This window comes from Loxodonta africana, chromosome 27 (genome assembly GCF_030014295.1).
Source record: "Loxodonta africana isolate mLoxAfr1 chromosome 27, mLoxAfr1.hap2, whole genome shotgun sequence".
Lineage (NCBI taxonomy): Eukaryota > Metazoa > Chordata > Mammalia > Proboscidea > Elephantidae > Loxodonta > Loxodonta africana.
This window is the reverse complement of record NC_087368.1, coordinates 38,122,277-38,142,249: the sequence shown is the minus strand read 5'-3', so window position 1 is coordinate 38,142,249 and position 19,973 is coordinate 38,122,277. Positions and strand designations below refer to the sequence as shown.

The 19,973-nt window shown below is 43.2% G+C and overlaps 1 protein-coding gene across 1 annotated transcript; it reads right to left on the bottom strand.

Moving 5' to 3' along the window:
* Nucleotides 1-713: 713 nt before the first annotated feature.
* CCR8 (C-C motif chemokine receptor 8) lies at nucleotides 714-5,657 on the bottom strand. The gene is made up of 2 exons (XM_023554808.2): nucleotides 5,304-5,657; nucleotides 714-4,300 (listed from the first exon to the last, which is right to left on the bottom strand). The coding sequence occupies exon 2, from the start codon at nucleotides 4,284-4,286 to the stop codon at nucleotides 3,222-3,224; it is 1,065 nt and encodes a 354-aa protein (XP_023410576.1). The 5' UTR covers nucleotides 4,287-4,300; nucleotides 5,304-5,657; the 3' UTR covers nucleotides 714-3,221.
* Nucleotides 5,658-19,973: the final 14,316 nt, after the last annotated feature.

Here is a 19,973-nt window from a genome sequence, read left to right as displayed (position 1 = left end):
TATAAAGCTACAGAAAGAGGTCCTGTTGGCACAATGGTTAAGCGTTTGGCTGCTAACTGAAGGGTCGGAGGTTCAAACACACCTGGTGGTCTGCCCCAGTACAGATTCCAGCCTAGAGACCCTGTGAGCAGTTCTGCTCGGTCCTCCAGGGTTGCTGTGAGCTGGGATCAACTCAGTGGCACACAACAACAACATAACGCTACAGCAAGCAAGAAAGGTGTTACTGATCCAAGGATAGAGAAAAATTTAGACAGACGGTTAGAAACAGATCAATGGAACAGACTAGAGAATCCGTAAATATACCCGATTTATAACCAAGGTACCTTGGTATTTCAGTGGGGAATGAGTGGTTTTTTCAGTAATGGTGCAGGATTAGTTGGATATTTGTACGGAGAAAAAAAGAACTTTGATACCTACCTCCATGACACAAAATTTTTATTTGCAATGGATCACAGATTCAAATGTGAAAAATGAGACAAGCAAGTGTGTAGAACATATATGTATATGAATATCTTCATGACCTTGGAATAGGCAAAGATATTTTTAACAGTACACAAAAAGCATTTTCCATAAAAGAAAGTATTGACAAATTGGACTTTATTAAAGTTAACTTCTATTCATCAAAAAGTACCACTAACTGCTTTCTCTACAATAAAGTAAATAAAATTTAGGAAAAAAAAAAAAAAAAAAACACTGATAAAGTGAGAAGACAATCTACAAATTTGAAAAATACATTTATAATTAGAGACATATTTACGATTGATAAAGACCAATCTGTGTACATAGGGTTACTATGAGTTGTAACTGACTCAATGGCACCTGGCAACAACAACAAAGGTTCATATCCAGGAGTATTTAAAAGCTCCTAAAATTAATTAGAAAGAGATAAGCAACCTAATGAAATATGAAAACTGTTTCAACAGGCTCTTCACAAAGAGAATATCCTCACAATCAGTAAGCATTTGAAAAGGTACTCAACATCATTATTCATCAAGGAATTGCAATTTAAAATTGTGTGATAGATACCACTGCAGTCCCACCAGAATGGCTAAAATAAAAAAGACTGAGGATATCAAGTGGTGGCAAGGAGATGGACTAGTTGGAATTCTCAACGTTATTGATGGGAATGTGAGTTGATACAAACACTTTGGAAAACAGTTTGTCAGCACCTAACTAATCTCATCACACTTACATGCTATGATCCAGTAATTCCATCCCTGGATATATCTCCAAAAGAATTGAGTACTGTTGACCACCACAAGACATATAAAAAAAAAAAAAATTTTTTTTTTTTTTACAAGACATATACAAGAGTATTTATAGCAACTTTACGTTTAACCACTTCGCCACCAGGGCCCCGTACTTTATACATAATACTCCAAAACTGGGAACAGCCCCAATGTACAAAATAACAGTAAAATGAACAAAAACTATATATTCATACAATGGAATACTATACCACAGTAAAAATGAACGAGCTACTTTTATAAGCAAAAACATGGATGAATCTCACACACACGATGAATGAAAGCCATAAGGAATGAAAGAAGTCAGACACAAAAGACTATACGCTGTATAATCCCATTTAAATGTATTTCAAAAACAAGAAAAACTGATCTATGGTAATATAAGTCAAACAGAATTTGGTACTGGGAAGTGGGGATGCTGCTGTAACAAAGACCTAAAATGCGGAAGCAGTGTTGTAATTGGGTGGTAGGTAGAGGCTGGAAGAGTTTTAAGGTGCCTCATAAAAGCCTAGATTGCCTTGAAGAGACTGGTGATAGAATTATGGATTTCAAGGTAAAGTGACTTCCTCAAAGTCACACAGGCGGTTATGACAGGACAGAAACTACCCCCTCACGTTACCTTCAGGAGATAACCCTCTCAAATCGCCATACCTGTTGCTACATGAAATTCACTCAGAAATAAAGGAAACCACTATTGTATTAGGGTGGCAGGAGTGTTAGTATTTTCCTCTTAAGTTTCCTTTAGCGGTGTTTTAAGAAACTTAAAAAAAAGGATAAATGAAGCAGGCCTAGGCTCAAAGGTTTCCCCACCTGCCCTAAACAGAGACGTAGCCCAGCATGGTGGTTAAGTGCACGGGCTCTAGAGCCAAACTGGGCTCACCTCCCAGTTCTGCTTATGCTGCAACCTTGGCAAGAAGCTTAACCTTTCTGTGCTTCAGTTTCCTCAGCTGTAATAGTACCTAACTCATACGGTTATGAGTATTAAATGAACTGATACATGCAGATCCCTTAGGACCATGCCTGGTACACAGTAAGCTCTCAATATCTGTTAGCTATTACTATCAGGATGGAGCCCTGCAGGTGCAATGGTGAAGAGCTTGCCTGCTAACCAAAAGGTTGGCAGTTCAAATTCTCCAGCTGCTCCTTGGAAACCCTATAGGGCAGTTCTGTTTTGTCCTACGTGGTCACTGTGAGTCGGAATCAACTCGACAAAAATGGGTATTACTATTAGGAAGTGTTAGGGATTGAATTGTGTTCCCTCAAAAGATATGTTGATGCGCTAACCCCTGCACCTGTGAATGTGACCCTGTTTGGAAAGGGTTTTCTTTTGTTATGGAGGAGGGTAGGTACTAAACCTAATCCCTTCTTCATGTTGTCATATGAAAAACAGAATAAACACAGACACATATGCAGGGAGACGAGACCATGTGAGGATCTGTCTACGAGCTAGGGAATGCCAAGATAGGCTGCCAGAAGCTGAGAGACAAGACTGCACAGCCCTGCAGACACGCTCAGTTCAGACTCCTAGCATCCAAAACTGTGAGACAGTAAATTCCTGTTCCTTAAAGCTTCCCACTGGTAGTATATTTGTTACAGCTACACTAGGAGTCTAAGACAAGGCATCCCACATTTTGTTGTTGTTGTTGTTATACCCTTTTCAGTAATATTGTCTGATTTTGTTCAGCTTAGTTTACCATGGCTACCATCACCGCTGCTGTCGCCCTAACCCCCACCACGGGAAAGGTATCCAAAATAGAATATTTCCAGAAAGTAGTAATGAAGTCCTTGAACAATGAGATTATTTCACAACAGTAAAAAAAAAAATTTATTAAATGCCATGTGATCGCCATAAAACGTGCCTTTAACCAAAGTTCTAAGAGTTTTCCTTCATGTAGCCTCAGGATCTGATATGAGTAATGTTTGTCTCTTGGGAGAAGAATGGCAGTGAACTCAAGCTTCTCCGAGGCATCCTTCTCACAAGATGTAGTCTATGCTGGAGGAACCGGACGACCGCTGATGGAAGGACGACGACCTTTCCCAACCCTCTTTAGAGTCTCGTTTCCCTAGGCAGAGGAAGATGTAGTTGCAACTTTTCTGAAATATTTCTGAGAGATGTTTCTTAAACTTTTCACCCATGAAAGCGTAGATAACGGGGTTCACACAGCAGTGAGTGAAGGAAATGGTTTCTGTGACATGGGTGGCATAGATCAGCCGCTGGCTTATGACACACCCGTCCAGAACATGCATGCTGTGCAGGGAAGTGAGGAAGAGGACCACGTTGAAGGGGACCCAGAAGAGCAAAGAGGCAGCCACCACGATGAGCACCAGCCTGATGGCCTTGGTCTTGTGCTTTTGGCAGCCCCTCAGCTGGTGCAGGATGCTGATGTAGCAGAAAAAAAGGATAGTGAATGGGATCAACAGACCCAAGATGTTAATTTCAAAGTAGGTGAAGATCTTCCACTTTAAAGTCTGCTGATGGTAAGATGAATAGCACTGCAGAATGCCGTCTTCGGAGGCCACTTGGTAAAACACTAGCAGTGGGCTGGTGGCTATGATGGCAATCAGCCATACTGCTAAGCTTAGGACTGTGCCCATACTGACCGTCCTCACCTTCAGGGCATACACGGCATGGACAACAGCCACGTATCTGTCCACACTCATGAGGGTGACAAAGAACATGCTGCTGAAGAAGCCAATGTAATAAATTCCAGAGACCACCTTGCACATTACAGTCCCAAACACCCACTGGTCCAGGTGATAGTGGGTCAGAAAGGGGAAGGAGAAGACAAAAAGCAAGTCGGACAGGGCCAGGTTCAAGAGGTACACGTCTGTGATGCTCCTCAGCTTCTTGCAGGTGATAAGGACCAGGATGACCAGGCTGTTGCCCAGAAGACTGCATACAAACAGGAGGCAGTAAAAGATGGCAAGAAGCAAGCTGCTGCCTCTCTGGATGAGCTCCCCATCACAGGGGCTTGAGAAGACATCAGGGTAGTAGTAGTCGGTTACTTCTGTCACGTTGGGCTCGAGTGTGTAATCCATTGAGGCAGAAGGACCTGGATACGGAGGGACGTATGAGAAACTCATTCCTTAAAATATTTTTATTAGACAGATGGGGGGGAGTTGATGAGAAAAGACAAAAAATACAAAGAAAACTTAAATACCTATAGTTCTACCATGCAGAATTATTTGCAAATCATACTTGCTTTTGGTTCTTTTTTCTTCTTAAAAATATATTTTGCTTTTAAAGAAAATTATCTTTGTTTTTGGTTCTTTCTTCCTTTCCGTTATTTCTTTTGCAGTAAAGATGACGCTAACGTTCCCTCTAACCGCCCGAGTTACCCCCATGCTCCAGGAGGTAACTACTAACGCCCGTTTGGCCTCTGTCATCCCAGTTTCCCCTGTGCTTTGACACTCTTATATGTGAATCCATAATGGTACAGATAGTGTTGGTTCGTGTTCCCTTTTAACTTATATTCACAGACACCGTACTGTATCTACCATTTCGTATCTTATTTTCCTTTTTCCAGCAGGTTGTTTTAGAGATATATTCATATGACACTCAAAAGTTTAGTTCATTCTTTTAACTGCTTTCCTAAGCACCAGCAATAAGCTAACATAAAAATGCAGTAGAAAAACATTGATCCAAATCATACTAGCAACAAAAATTACTATGCCTACTAAAAAAAAACTGACAAAAACTGAAATTCAACTGGAAAAAAAATCATTGAAATTTGTTGAAGGACATTAAAGAAGGTGTGATTAAAAGGGAGTATATACTGTATTCTTGGAAGGGAAGGCTTAATATTTAACCTCACAGTTCTTCTCAAATTGATTACAATTTGAATGCAACTTCAACCCAGATTTATCATTTTTCAAGGCATTTATTTACTTTACACTTAGAGAATACAAATTCCTCTCAGTCCTAAGTACAAAATTGGAAATGTTGCCAAGTGCCTTCCACCATGCCAAGTAGGGGCCCCATAACAGAGTGGCCATTAGGTACACCCACTTTATGCCTGTGGTCCCAGCATAATCATTAATTATAATTAATTTTACCTCAATCTCCTGGACACAGTCTTGTGGAGTAGTTTGACTGAGCTGGGCTTTTAATCCAGGTCTTCCGAGTCCAAAACCCTTAGACAATCCTCTCCATGATGCCACCTTTCTATAACTTATAATGTCAAGCAAGTAGGCTGTTTTTTTAAGACACAAGCTTCATTTCGGTATACCCAAAATAGATTTTTTCTTGTGGCCAGTATACTTGCGAAACAAGAATATGGTATCAGATTGATCTCCCCTCCTACGCTTTCCTTTTTACCAATATTAAAAAAAAAAAAAACACCAGCTCACCTTGCTTCTATTCCCCTCTCTTAACATCCTGGTATAAGAGCAGAGCACAGCCCATTCTCCTCCCAGCTTGTTGTACCGACGCTCAATTCCCCTTCCCCCATGCACTTTTACTAATAAAATACTAAAAAGTGTTAACAACATCTACCATTTATTAAACTGGATCAGGAATTTTAGATGCATTAGCTCAGTTATTCCTCATGAAACCCTGTGAAGCTGGTACTACCATCTCCTTTCTGTTTCTGGAGTTACAATGATCTCTGAAGTTCAGAGAGGTTCCGCCCCGTGCCCCAAAGTCACACAGTGGTGATCTGAGAGCTGCAGGACTTGAACCACATTGCTCTAACCCCTTATTCTTTTCCATATTTCTGTATTTGGCCCTTGACTAAAGTTTGGCAGTTTGAATCCCCCCTACCCCAGGCTCCATGGAAGAAAGGCCTTTCGAGAAACTGGGTAGCAGTAATCAAGCTGTTGCTGGGAGTGCAGAGCTATCTGGGAGGAATGTGGGGCTTCTTGCTGCTCCTTGTGGTGATCTCAAGTAGAATCTTCTTTTGGTATAAATTAGAGGCTGGTGGCAAACAATGCAAGCTTGACTTGAGCAGCCAAGAGCCATGTGGACCAGAGGCCCAGGCCCAGTTCTGTCCCTTGCCAGATGCATGACTTTGGCCGTTCATTTCTCAGAGCATCACCTTTCCGTCTGTAAAGTAGAAAAAAACGACCTACCCCACTGGGAAATTGGGGAGATAAAATTCAAGGGTAAGTAACATGATGGCCTGCAGGAGGCACTGCAACAGCCAGGCAGGGTTTCTTCTCCTAAGAAGGTCTGAACACTCTTTCCCAGGCTTGGGTCTTCTCGGACTTGGGATCCCAGAGAACTCAATGGCCTGGGCTGGCTGTCACTCCTTATTAAGTCAGATGCCCAGGAACATGGTCTACCAGGGAGCTTGGTGATGGGTATGGCTGCTCAGGGCCAAGCCCATGAACTTCGGTGGTTTCACAGTGGGCACAATTTGCTCGCGCTCTGGCCTCAGGCTGAGGATAGAGTTTCCTCTTCCACTTGTAGGGAACAGCTCTAGGCCAATCGGTGGGCTGACTTCAGCGTTAGCAACTGAGCCCCGTGGCAGGCTGAGTAGTGCAGCCATCAGGTGTGGAATTCATTTCTTTACACTCAGCTCTGAAAGGAGAAAGCATAGCCAACAGCCTCTAATATCCTTACCTTTACGAAGCAGAACATTGCACCCATAGTCAAGTTAAAGGTGAGCTCTGAGATTGCCCAAGAAAAATGTTTTACATTTGTGTCACTAAAGGGCTCAATCAAGTGATTTACCCAGAAGCCAAAAGAAGTCTTCCGCAAAGGACTTATGAATTGCAAGGTCTTAGTTAAGTGCAATGTCTCTACACACCTATATGCTTTCTTTATTTGTGCTTTTATCTTTATAAAATATATACATTTTGTGATAGACTGTATGATGTGCTCACTAGACCCCCCTTCTGAAATGAACAACTTATTCCCTCAGCTGTTGCAGTTGGCCTATAGCTGCCACCCCACTGTGGGGATTGCCATGACTAAAGAGCACTGTCTTACTCATGATTACACCTCCTTCCTGTAGCCCCTGTACCCAGTGATCAACATGGGGGCCCAAAATCCTGGGCCCTGGCCCTAACTCAGGATGATTCTGAAGGAATCTCAGCCTTATAGTCCCTGCAGGGTAAAGGGAGCCTCTTTTGAGACTGGAGCACAGCTCAGCTTCTCCCTCTTCCCAATCTTGCTTCTTCCCCTCCCTTCCACAGTTGTTGTTTCCAAGGACACTCTGTAATAAACCTCCTCCTGCATGCTAATCTCCATCTCAGGGTCTGCTTCCGAGGCAACCCAGCCATGACAGTTGGTGCCAATAGTCTGAGAAAGCAGATGCTGGAATGGGGTTTTGTAACTAGGCACCAATACCAGCTGGTAGTAAATTTTCAGACCTAGGACCCGTTGATTAAAGGAAGGCCAGGTCCTCAGGAGTAAGGATCCTGCAACACCACAGGAAGTGTCTGTGGCATCAGTTTACCCAAAAGGTATATGGCCATTTAGTCAGTTCACTGTACACTGGAGGAAGGAGAACGTGGAACATTTCAAGTGTTTCAGACAGTGATACTTGGAAACCCAGTGTTTCATCATGTCCCACCCCATGGAAGCTAGCTAGTAAATGGAGCCTGGCCCAGATCTGGATTTACAGTGGCCCACAGACCCATCTAGTGGTCGTTTACCTGGTCCCCAAATGTATATAATTGGAACTCATACTTGGTAAAAAAAAGAGTTGATGCATAATATGAAATATGGTGTTCATGAAGAATATTGAATATACCAGGGACCACCAGAAGCACGAACAAATCTGTTTTGCAAGAAGTACAGCCAGAATGCTCCTTAAAAGTGAGGATGGCAACACTTCGTCTCACGTACTTTGGACGTGTTATCAGGAGGGATCAGTCCCTGGAGAAGGACATCATGCTTGGTAAAGTAGAGGGTCAATAAAAAAGAGGAAGATCCTCAACGAGATGGATTGACACAGCGGCTGCAACAATGGGCTCAGATATAGCAACGATTGTGAGGATGGCACAGGAGTGTTTCATTCCATTGTTGTACATAGGGTTGCTATAAGTCGGAACCAACTCAATAGCACCTAACAACAACAACAACAACAAGCTGACACAACCCACACACTGTTTCCGTGGCCAATGGGGTAATAGTTTTCAGAATGGAGAAGGTCAAGTGGAACCCTCTGGAATGTCTCCTCCCTCCACCCCTCAAGCCAAGAGAGAAATCAAAAACAAAATTGGATCCTGAGGGAAATTTCAGAAATGAGTGCCACTCTTAAATACCTGAAGAAAATTTTCCAGAACCCATCATTTCTCCATTTAATTTACCAATATGACTTCTCTAAAAACTAGGCAGACCCTGGGGGATGACAGTGGCCTACTGAAAAGTCAACAAAGGCACTGTTAAGGGAATGAAAAAACAAACCACAGACCGGGAGAAAATACTTGCAAAACACATGTAAAGAACTTGTGTCCAAAATATACAAATAAGTCTTAAAGCTCAACAATAGGAGAACCACCCAATCACAAAATGGGCAAAATATCTGAACAAAAACCTCACCAAAGAAGATATACAGATGGCAAATAATATTTGAAAAAATGTTCAACATCATATGTCATTAGGGAATTGCAAACTAAAACAACAATGAGATACCGCTACACACCTATTAGACTGACTGAAAGCCAATCACTGACGCCACCAAATGCTGGCCAGGATGTGGAGCAGCAGGAACTCTCATTCATTGCTGGTAGGAATGCAAAATGGTACAGCCACTTTGGAAGACAGTCTGGAAGTTTCTCACAAAGCTAAACATAGGGTTACCATTCGTTCCAGTAACAGCACTCCTAGTTACTCAAAGAGATGAAAATGCATGTCCAAATAAAAATCTGCACTTGAAAGTTTACAGCAGCTTTCTTCATAATTGCCAAAAATTGAAAGCAATCAAGATGTTCTTCAGTAGGTGAATGGATAAACTATGGTGCGTCCATACAATGGAGTATTATTCAGTAATAAAAAGAAGTGAGCTATAAAACCACTGAAAGACATGGAGGAACCTTAAATACATATTGCTAAGTGAAGGAAGCAGTCTGAAAAGGCTATACACTATATAATTCCAACTATATGACATTCTGGAAAAGGCAAAACTAGAGATACTGAAAAGATCAGTGTTCCCAAGGAGTCAGATGGAGGTGGGGAGGGATGAACAGGACATTTTTTCAGGGCAGTGGAACTATTCTGTATGATACCATAATGGTAGACACATGACATTAAGCATTTGTCAAAATTCGTAGGACTGTACTACACAAGGAGCCCTGATGGGGCAGTGGTTAAGAGCTTGGCTGCCAACTGAAAGGTCAGCAGTTCAAATCCACCAGCTGCTCTTTGGAAACCCTACGGGGCAGTTCTATTGTCTTGTAGGGCCACTATGAGTCAGAATCGACCCAACGGCAACAGGTTTTTGGTACTACACAAAGAGTGAACCCTAACATACCTATGGACTTTAGTTACTAACAGTGTATTAATATTGGTTCATCAGGTATAACAAAGGTACCACAGGAGTACAAAATGTCAGCAATAAAAGAAACGGTGTTCGGGGGAGGGAATGTATGAGAACTCTGTACTTTCTGCACAAGTTTTCCGTAAACCTAAAAAATAAAAGTCTATTTAAAAAAGAAAGAAAGACATGGTTACTACAATGAAAAAAAAAATTCTTCCTCCCGCCGTCCACTCAGTAAACTACTCACCCTTTGGAACCTGCCCAGCAGACCTCCCTGGTCATCCCCATACATACAACACCAGGCTGGGGCTGCCTTTTAGAAACTTTGTGAGGACCAGCTCATGTTATCCCAGTGATCATCTGACAAACATCTGTATACTAAGTTGTTTGCCTGTCTCCCTCCATATCTGACCCTTACAAGCGTCTCAACTGCATGAGAACAGAAGCCCTGTCCATGTTGTTCAGCACCCAACACAGAGCTTCACTCATTGTAAGCACTTGATAACTATTTATGGGATCAATGAACAAATGAATACATGGACCCAATAATTCCAGTAACCAAAAACAGCTTGAAACATATAAATTCCAGTTCTTCAAACGTTTCCCTCCATTATTTCAAAACTCTTAGGCTACAGTCCTAGGGTACACCATTACGCCAGCATAACTTGTTGTTGTTGTTAGGTGCCGTCGAGTCGATTCCGATTCATAGTGACCCTACGCACAACAGAATGAAACACTGCCCGGTCCTGCGCCATCCTCACCATCATTGTTATGCTCGAGCCCGTTGTTGCAGCCACTGTGTCAATCCACCTTGTTGAGGGTCTTTCTCCTTCCCGCTGACCCTGTAGTCTGCCAAGCATGATGTCCTTCTCCAGGGACTGATCATTCCTGACAACATGTCCAAAGTATGTAAGACGCAGTCGTGCCACCCTTGCTTCTAAGGAGCATTCTGGTTGTACTTCTAAGACAGATTTGTTCGTTCTTTTGGCAGTCCATGGTATATTCAATATTCTTCTCCAAGGCCACAATTCCAAGGTGTCAATTCTTCTTCGGTCTTCCTTATTCATTGTCCAGCTTTCACATGCATATGATGTGATTGAAAATACCATGGCTTGGGTCAGGTGCATCTTAGTCTTCAGGGTGACATCTTTGCTCTTCAACACTTCAAAGAGGTCCTTTGCAGCAGATTTGCCCAATGCAATGCGTCTTTTGATTTCTTGACTGCTGCTTCCAAGGCTGTTGATTGTGGATCCAAGTCAAATGAAATCCTTGACAACTTCAATCTTTTCTCCATTTGTCATGATGTTGCTCATTGGTCCAGTTGTGAGGATTTTTGTTTTCTTTATGTTGAAATACAATCCATACTGAAGGCTGTGGTCTTTGATCTTCATTAGTAAGTGCTTCAAGTCCTCTTCACTTTCAGCAAGCAATGTTGTGTCATCTGCATAACGCAGGTTGTTAATGAGTCTTCCTCCAATCCTGATGCCCTGTTCTTCTTCATATAGTCCAGCTTCTCGGATTATTTGCCTAGCATACAGATTAAATAAGTATGATGAAAGGATACAACCCTGATGCACACCTTTCCTGACTTTAAACCAATCAGTATCCCCTTGTTCTGTCAGAACAAGTGCCTCTTGATCTGTGTAAAGGTTCCTCACGAAATTTTTTTTTTTTTACAATTAAGTGTTCTGAAATTCCCATTCTTCGCAACGTTATCCATAATTTGTTATGATGCACACAGTCGAATGCCTTTGCATAGTCAATAAAACACAGGTAAACATCCTTCTGGTATTCTCTGCTTTCAGCCAGGATCCATCCGACATCAGCAACGATATTCCTGGTTCCACGTCCTCTTCTCAAACTGGCCTGAATTTCTGGCATAACTTAAATGTTAAAAAATAGCCAGTAATGGGAATACCCAGGGCACCCATCCCACCCTCAATATTCCAGTAGTGCTCTATTGGCATATCCCACCAAACCACAGAAGGTGACTGGGTAGGACGAGTCCCCTAAACAACAACAACAACAAAAAAAGAAATATCAGCCCAAAACTCATCATGTATGGACATAGAGCCTCCCTAAAAACAGAATTAGGGTTCAAGCACACATGCCCAAATCATAACGGTTGGTGGTATGAGCCCCACACTACCTAAAAAAAAAAAAACACTACCTACCACAAAATATTGAGGTATCCAAAGTCTTGCACCTCAAAAACATGAAACGCGTAGACACCTATCTTAGTCATCTAATGCTGCTATAACGAATACCACAAGTGGATGGCTTTAACAAAGAGAAGTTTATTTTCTCACAATAAAGTAGGCTGAAAGTCCAGATTCAGGGTGTCAGCCCCAGGGGAATGTTTTCTCTCTCTGTCAGCCTTCTCATCAATCTTTCCCCAGAATAGGAGCTTCTCAGCACAGGGCCCCAGGTCTAAAGTGTGCGCTCTGCTCCCGACACTTCTTTCTTCGTGGTATGAGGTCCCCAACTCTCTGCTTGCTTCTCTTTCCTTTTTATCTCTTCAGAGATAAAAGGTGGTCCAGACCACACCCCAGGGAAACCGCCTTTACATTGCATCAGGGATGTGACCTGGATAAGGGCGGTGTTATAATCCCACCCTAATCCTTTTTAACATAAAATTACAGTCATGAAATGGAGGACAAGCACAGAATACTGGAAATCATGGCCTAACCAAGTTGATACATGCATTTTGGGGGGGCCATAATTCAATCCATGACAACACCCCACACCAGATAAATTGGTATGCTCTGCAAAGAGAAACTGTGGTGGCATAGTTGTTAAGAGCCACAGCTGCTAACCAAGAGGTCAGCAGTTCTAATCCACCGGGTGCTCCATGGAAACTCTATGGGGCAGTTCTACTCTGTTCTGTAGGGTCGCTATGAGTCAGAAATGGCTCGACGGCAGTGAGTTTGGTTTCAGTGGGTTTTCTCTGAAGAGAGCCCCCACGCTCTAGAATGTTGTCTAGTTGTCAAAGCAGCTGAGTTGAGCGAGCTCCAGGCCGTTTCTTTGGAAGAGCTGGTGGTGACTCAGTGTACATCCCAGTCTGCGTCTTTAGAACCAGGGTGAAGTAGGTCGAATAATGGCCACCTAAAGATAACAAGTCCTGATTCCTGGAATTTAAAAGTGTTGCTTTATTTGGGAAAGGGTCTTTGCAGATGTGATTAACGTAAGTGAGATGAGATTATCTGGGTGGGCCCCGGTGCCATCAGAGTGCCCTTATAAAGTAGAGGCAGAGGGAAGTCTTACACAGACGCACAGAGGAGAAGGCCACGTGAAAAATGGAGGCAGAGGTTGGAGTGATGTGGCCACATCCCACAAATGCCAGGGCTACCACCAGGAGCTGGAAGAGGCAAGGAAAGCTTCTCCCCTAAAGTACCTGGACAGAGTGTGGACTCGCTGGATTTCAGACTTCCAGCCTCGAGAACTGAGAGAGGATACATTTCTGTTGTTTTAAGCCACCTTGCTTGTGGTGATTTGTCCCAGCAGCCTCAGGAGAGGCAAGAGGTGGTGCCAACACCTGCCCTGAGATGTGCCCTGGGCACACAGAAAGAGAGTGACCGGTGACCTGGGTGTTTGAAGCCTTGGTCCATTCCTGCATGGCTCTGTGTTCACCTCCTCATCACCTCTCTCTGCTGCACCTATCCCTGCCTCATCCTTCTACGCTGGCTATGCAGTCCTTCTCCACAACTCTTCCCCTGACACCCATGTCTTCACCTGGCCCTGTTCTCCATTGAATCATTTATTGAGAAGTTGCTGGACCAAGTATGGAGGAACAGCAGATAAAAAAAAATCCCAAGGAAATCACAATAGACTCCTTGTTCAGTTTCTTAGTAACACTAGGCTTCCACCAAATGGCCTGGCTTTGGTGAGTTGTGGGTGGAATCTGACCCACCCCTGACTTCCCCTCATCATCCACTCAGGTACCTTGTATGAAGCACTGCATCTGTGCCGGGAACTGTGCTGTAATTCTGGCCGAACCTGGAAATTTGGCTTGGGGGAATTCCACCCTAGTCCCTCAGGGTCCTGTTTAGCTGGGCTGGGGAGGGGAACACGACTCCCACATCCCCCCACTGCCAAAGAGGCAGGTATCATAGTTTCCACAGTTATGACATGAGTTGGCAATACGTGTGAGCTCTGAGTTGCAACCGTCAGCTCACCACTGATCTTTGCTTATCTTAAAGGGTCTGAGTTTTTCCCCTAATCTACGTCAGAACATGAATGATATTGGTGAGGGGTTACCCAGACACGAACTCAGACACCAGCAGGTATTTCTAAAAGATGAAATTGTTAAGCAAAAGCGACCTGATTCAGGGCTTATGAAGCAGGAATTGAGAGGAACAGATAGCCATTGTGCAATAGCTTCTAAAGAAAGAAGTTGAAAGGTTTGCAATGACTTGGGTGTCATCGGCACGTGGGGAACACTCTTACCCCCCTCCCTGGTGTTTCCATGACAGATTTCCACACGCTCCCAGTAGGAGAGGTAGTAGTGGAAGGAACTAGTCCCGTTCCTGTTTACCCCTCCCTCACTGGCTGCTTCTCGAAGGAGGAGGATGTGTTTCTATGAATGGCAGGTTGGAGCTTGTCATTGGTCTTCCATTAGGCCATGTTAACTGTAGGGATGGATCCTGTCTCTCTGTTTTCTTACTGGGATGGCCTGAACCCCAAGAAAAGATGCTGGTGCCTGTAGACTCTCTGGAGGGTTGACCGAGTGGGTCTGTTAGGCCTTTGCCCTTGAGTGAAACAGAATATTGTCCTCCATGTGGCTGGCTGTCACCCCAACAAGCAGAAATGAACCATGTGTTCATCAGTTCACAGTTCTGTTCCTGAAATGCCTGCTGCCGTCACTGCAGGAAAGCACTAGAGGATCAAGCTGGGTGCGTGTTATATAATGAGTCAAAAATGGCTTCTGCATATTGGCCCCAAGTCGTTTACTTCTTCATAGCAAGCTGGGGCCTCTTAGCTCGAAAAAGCCCTCTGGCATCAAACTCAAATCTGTACACATCCAGTTGTCTTAAAAGTAGCTCACACAAGCAGATTTTTAGCCACTTAGAGCCTGCCTGCTTTATATATGCCATGAAATTACACGCAACACCTGTTAGTTGCTGTCGAGCCTGCTACAACTCACAGGGACTTTGTGTATAACAAAATGAAACATTGCTCAGTCCTGCGCCATCTTCATGATTCCTGATATGTTTGAGTCCATTGCTGCAGCTACTGTGTAAACCCATCTCATCGAGGGTATCCTTCATTTTCATTGGCCCTCTGCCTTCTGGGTTTTCTCTGCCTTACCAAACAGCATGTCCTTTTGAAGCGATTGATCTGTCCTGATGATGTGTCCAAAGTAAGCAAGCTGGAGTCTTGCCATCCTCACTTCTAAGGAACATTCTGGTTGTATTCCTTCTAAGACTGATTTGTTTGTTCCTTCAGAAGTCCACAGAATAGTCTTCACCAACACCACAGTTTGAACACTTCAATTCTTCTTCTGCCTTCCTTTTACATTTTTCCAATTTCTGCATGCATATGAGGCTATTGAAACGATCATGGCTTGGGTCAGACACACCTTAGTCATCAAAGTGACATCTTTGCCTTGTAAAACTTTAAAGAGGTCTTTTGCAGCAGATTTTCCCAATGTTTGATTTCTTGACTGCTGCTTCCATGGACATTGACTATTGAGCCAAGTAGAATAAAATCATTGACAACTTCAATTTCTTCTCCATTTATCATGATGTTGTTTATCTGTCCAGTTGTAAGGATTTTTGTTTTCTTCACATTCAAGTGTAATCCATACTGAAGGTTATAGTCTTTGACCTTCATTAGTAAGTGCTTCAAGTCGTCTTCATTTGCAGGAAGCAAGAATGTGTCATCTGCATATCACAGGTTCTTAATAAGTCTCCGATTCTGTTCCCACATTCTTCTTCATATAGTTCAGTTTCTCAGATTATATGTTCGAAAGCGTACAGATTGAATAAGTAAGATGAAAGGATACAACCTTTTTCCAGTTTTTAACCATACAATATCCCGTTGCTCTGTTCAAACAACTGCCTCTTGATCTATGTACATGTTCCATGTGAGCACAATTTAAATGTTCTGAAATTTCCATTCTTCACAATGTTATCCATAACTTGTTATGACCTACACAGTTGAATGCTTTGCATAGTCGATAAAACGTAGGTAAACATCTTTCTGATGTTCTCTGCTTTCAGCCAAGATCCATCTGACAGCAGCAAGGTATCTCTCGTTCCACATTCTCTTCTGAATCCTGCTTGAGCTTCTGGCAGTTCCTTGTCGATGTACAACTGCTGTCTTTTTTTAGTTATTTTCAGCAGATTTTTGCTAGTATGTGATATCAATGATATTGTTAGATAATTTTTGCATCCCATTTGATTGCCTTTCTTGGAATGGGCATGAATATGGATTTCTTCTGTGGGTTGGCCATGTAGCTGTCTTCCAAATTTCTTGACACAGACAAGTTAGTGCTTTTGGTGTCATATCCATTTGTCGAAGCATCTCAGCTTACATTTTATCGGCTCCTGGAGGCTTGCTTTTTGCCTTCAGTGCAGCTTGAACGTCATCCTTCCATCGGTGGTTCTTGATCATATGCTACCTCCTGAGATGGTTGAGTGTCGACCAATTCTTTTTGGTACAGTTGCCCTGTATATTTCTTCCATCTTCTTTTGATGCTTCTTGCATTGTTTTATTTAAAATTTCCTAATGATGTATGATATCGAGCATCTTCCCATATGCATATTTGCTGTTTCAGCCATTTTTGTGTGTACAGTTCAGTGACATTAATTATGTTCACCATCTTGTGCAGCTGTCTTTACTATGTGTTTTCAAATTTTTTATGACCCTAACAGAAATACAGTACCCCTTAAGCAGTAACTCCCCATTTTCCCCTCCCACCTGCCCTTGGTAACCACTAATAAATTTTGGTCTCTATACATTTTTTTTTTTAAACTATTCTAGGTATCTCATGTAAGTAAGGTCATACATCACCACCTGCCTGTCAGTTTGTCACACTGTGGTACCTTGCATGTTGCTGTGATGCTGGAAGCTATAACACTAGTATTTCAAATACCAGCAGGCCCATCCTTGGTGGAAAGTTTTCAGAGTAGCTTCCAGACTAAGAGAGACTAGGAAGAAAGGCCTGGTGATCTATTTCTGAAAATTAGCCAATGAAAACCTTATGGATCACAACAGAACGTCGTCTGATTCACTTGCCTTGGACACGTCATAAACAGAGATCAATCACTAGAGAAGACATCATGTTTGGTAAAGTCTCGGGCCAGTGAGGGTGAGGGAGATCCTCAGTGAGATGTTTTTGTTAGGTGCTGTTGAGTTGGTTCCAACTCATAGCGACCCTATGTACAACAGAATGAAAAACTGCCCCGTCCTGCACCATCCTCACAACCGTTCCTGTGTTTGAGCTCATTGTTGCAGCCACTGTGTCAATCCTTCTCATTGATGGTGGTCCTCTTTTGCTGACCCTCTACTTTACCAAGCATGAAGTCCTTCTCCAAGGCCTGATCCTTCCTGATAACACGTCCAAAGTATGTGAGATGTAGTCTCGCCATCCTTGCGTTTAAGGAGCATTCTGGTTGTACTTCCAAGACAGATTTGTTCCTTCTTTTGGTAGCCCATGGTACATTCAGTATTCTTCAGCAACACCAAAATTCGGAGGTGTCAATTCTTCTTCAATCTTCCTTACTCACTGTTCAGCTTTCGCATGCATTTGAGGCTATTGAAAACACCATGGCTTGGCGTTTTTTTTGTTTCGTTTTGCTTTCAGTGAGATGCATTGGCACAATGGCAACGATAATGGACTCAAACATACCGATGGTCATGAGGATGATGCACAACTGGACAACGTTTCATTCCATTTACGTAAAGTCACCCTGAGTCAGCGTCAACTCAATGGCGGCTATCTATCTGTCAAGATTGTACAATATTCATCCTTTTACGTATGACTTATTTCACTCAGTATGGATGTCTTTAAGGTTCGTTCATGTCATAGCATGTACAAGAGCTTCACTTGCCTTTATGCTGAGCAATGCTCCGTTGTACATATGTATCACGTTCTGTTTATCCGTTCACCTGCTGATGGACACTTGGTGGTTTTTACCTTTTGAATATTGCCAATAATGCTGCAGTGAACATTGGCGTACAAGATGTTTGAGTCCCTGCTTTCAAGTCTTTGGAGTATATACCCAGGAGTGGAATTGCCGGGTCATGTGGTAATTCTATGTTTAACTTTTTGAGAACCCACCAAACCGTCTTCAGCAGCAGCTTCCTCATTTGACATTCCTGGCAGCAAGAGATGAGGGCTCAGATTTCTCCACATCCTCGCCAATACTCCTCATGTTTCCTTTTTCTGATAATAGCCGTCCTACTTGGCTAGAGAGAGAGAGATTTGCTTCCAGGGATTGGCGCCCAGGATTCTGGGGGCTGGCAAATCCAAAAGCTTTGGGTCAGGTGAATCCACACTTCCACACTGCGGTGTAGAGTGCATGCCTGGGCATTGGCGAGCCCTCACACCCTACCCCAAAGGCAAGAGTCCCTGTAACACAGACTTCAGTTCTCCCCCGACTCTGTCATCCCGGTTCTCTAGTCCCTTGTTACGTGAATATAACCCTCACTCCAGCAGCATCTCCTGAGAGCTTGTTAGAATCACAGACTCTCAAGCCTCGCCCAGATTTACTGCAGCAGAATCTACATTTAACAAGATCCCAAGGTGATGTAGTCCAATTTGTCCGTTTTTAAAAAAAGAATTGTGCCTTTGGTGTCAAGTCTAGCAACACTTCCCCAAGCTCCAGGTCTGAAAGATTTCCGCCTATGTTGCCTTCTAAAGGTTTCATAGTTAAAAACATTTTACGTTGAAATCTGTGATCCATTTTAAATGAATTATTACACAATATGGGTAAAGTACACAGCAACTGGCTCTGACACCCCACCAGCAGGGAGTTGGGGTAACCTGTCACAGCCTGGCCAAGGGTAGAAGCCCAGGTTCCCTGCTCACCTTTGCTGGCTGAGTGCGGGTGCGGCCACAGGTTTACCTGTGGTGTTTGGGTCTCCTGAAGTGGCTATTGTCTAAAAGTTTTCTGTCTTGCTAGGCTGCCCCTTTCTGGGTCCTTTGCCTAGAGAGAGATGCTTTTTCTTGAAACTGTTTTGTTTCTGCCCATTGGCATTTTTGGGTTATTGGCTTATCCAGTGCCCAGTCTGAGACCTATGAGGCAAAACAAAAACCCAGGGAACTCACCACCGTATTGTTTTTGTAGTCCTGAGGTCCCTAGCTGGTCTGTATTGTCTCTTCCACCTTTTGGAGTCTTATGTTTATCTTATATATGATTTCCAGGGCTTTTAGCTGTACTAGCAGGAGAGATAAAGAAAAGTATGTGTACTTCAGCTTTCCAGAAGTGGAAGTCCTCTCCGAATTAATTCTTAAAATAAAAGGAACTTACCAGAGAACTTTTGCTACTTTATTACTAAAGTAGCCAGTCACAGCCAACTGAGACACACTGGAGTCTCAGCACCTTGGTTGAGAGTCATTGTTTCTAGCCATTTCCTCAGTCATCCCAGAAGCATCAGCCACCTTTGGCTGCTCCCTGAGTCCACCTCTGCCTTCAGAAGAACTCACCTTAAGGTGGATCCAAGTGTTCTACTGGACCGGGAGATCCCATATTGCCACTGAGCTATCAATTTTGAGGATTTCCGCTTGGCAGGCTGCAAGGCCACTCACCTTTATTGGTGAGACCCAGATCTGGGAGCAATGATTCTGCTTGCCTGGTGTGTAAGATATGTGAGCAATGCAACACTCCCAAGCTCCAGGTTTAAGAGTGTGAAGTCTGGGCCAGGCTTTGAACATTGCTTTGAACAGTTAACCACGGAGAGGCTTGTGGCTAATGTGCCTTTGAGTAGGAGAAGCTGTAAACTATTATTAAAGCAGAAGGCATTACCAACACCCTTTGGAAGCTTGTCCTCTGGAGGCTGCAGCTCTCCACTCCCTGGAACCATCCTCCCTGGCACACTGGGGCATTTTTTGGTGAAAGCCTATGGTGGGAGGGGGGCCTTTGGGTGTTGTCTTAGGCCAGATTCTCTAGAGGAACAAAACCAGTGAAGTGTATGATGACTGTGAATAATGAACCATCAATTAACTAATCAAGCTAACCAACTAACATCTTAGTACATCAATCATCAATCACCTAACTGATAATTAACAGTCCTAATGGTTTATGGAATCGACTAGAGGGCACTGGGTTTTTTTTTGTTTTTAATGGTTTATGGG

Coding starts and splice junctions, on each gene's coding strand:
- CCR8 (XM_023554808.2), bottom strand. CDS start 4,286: ATGGATTACACACTCGAGCCCAACGTGACAGAAGTAACCGACTACTAC.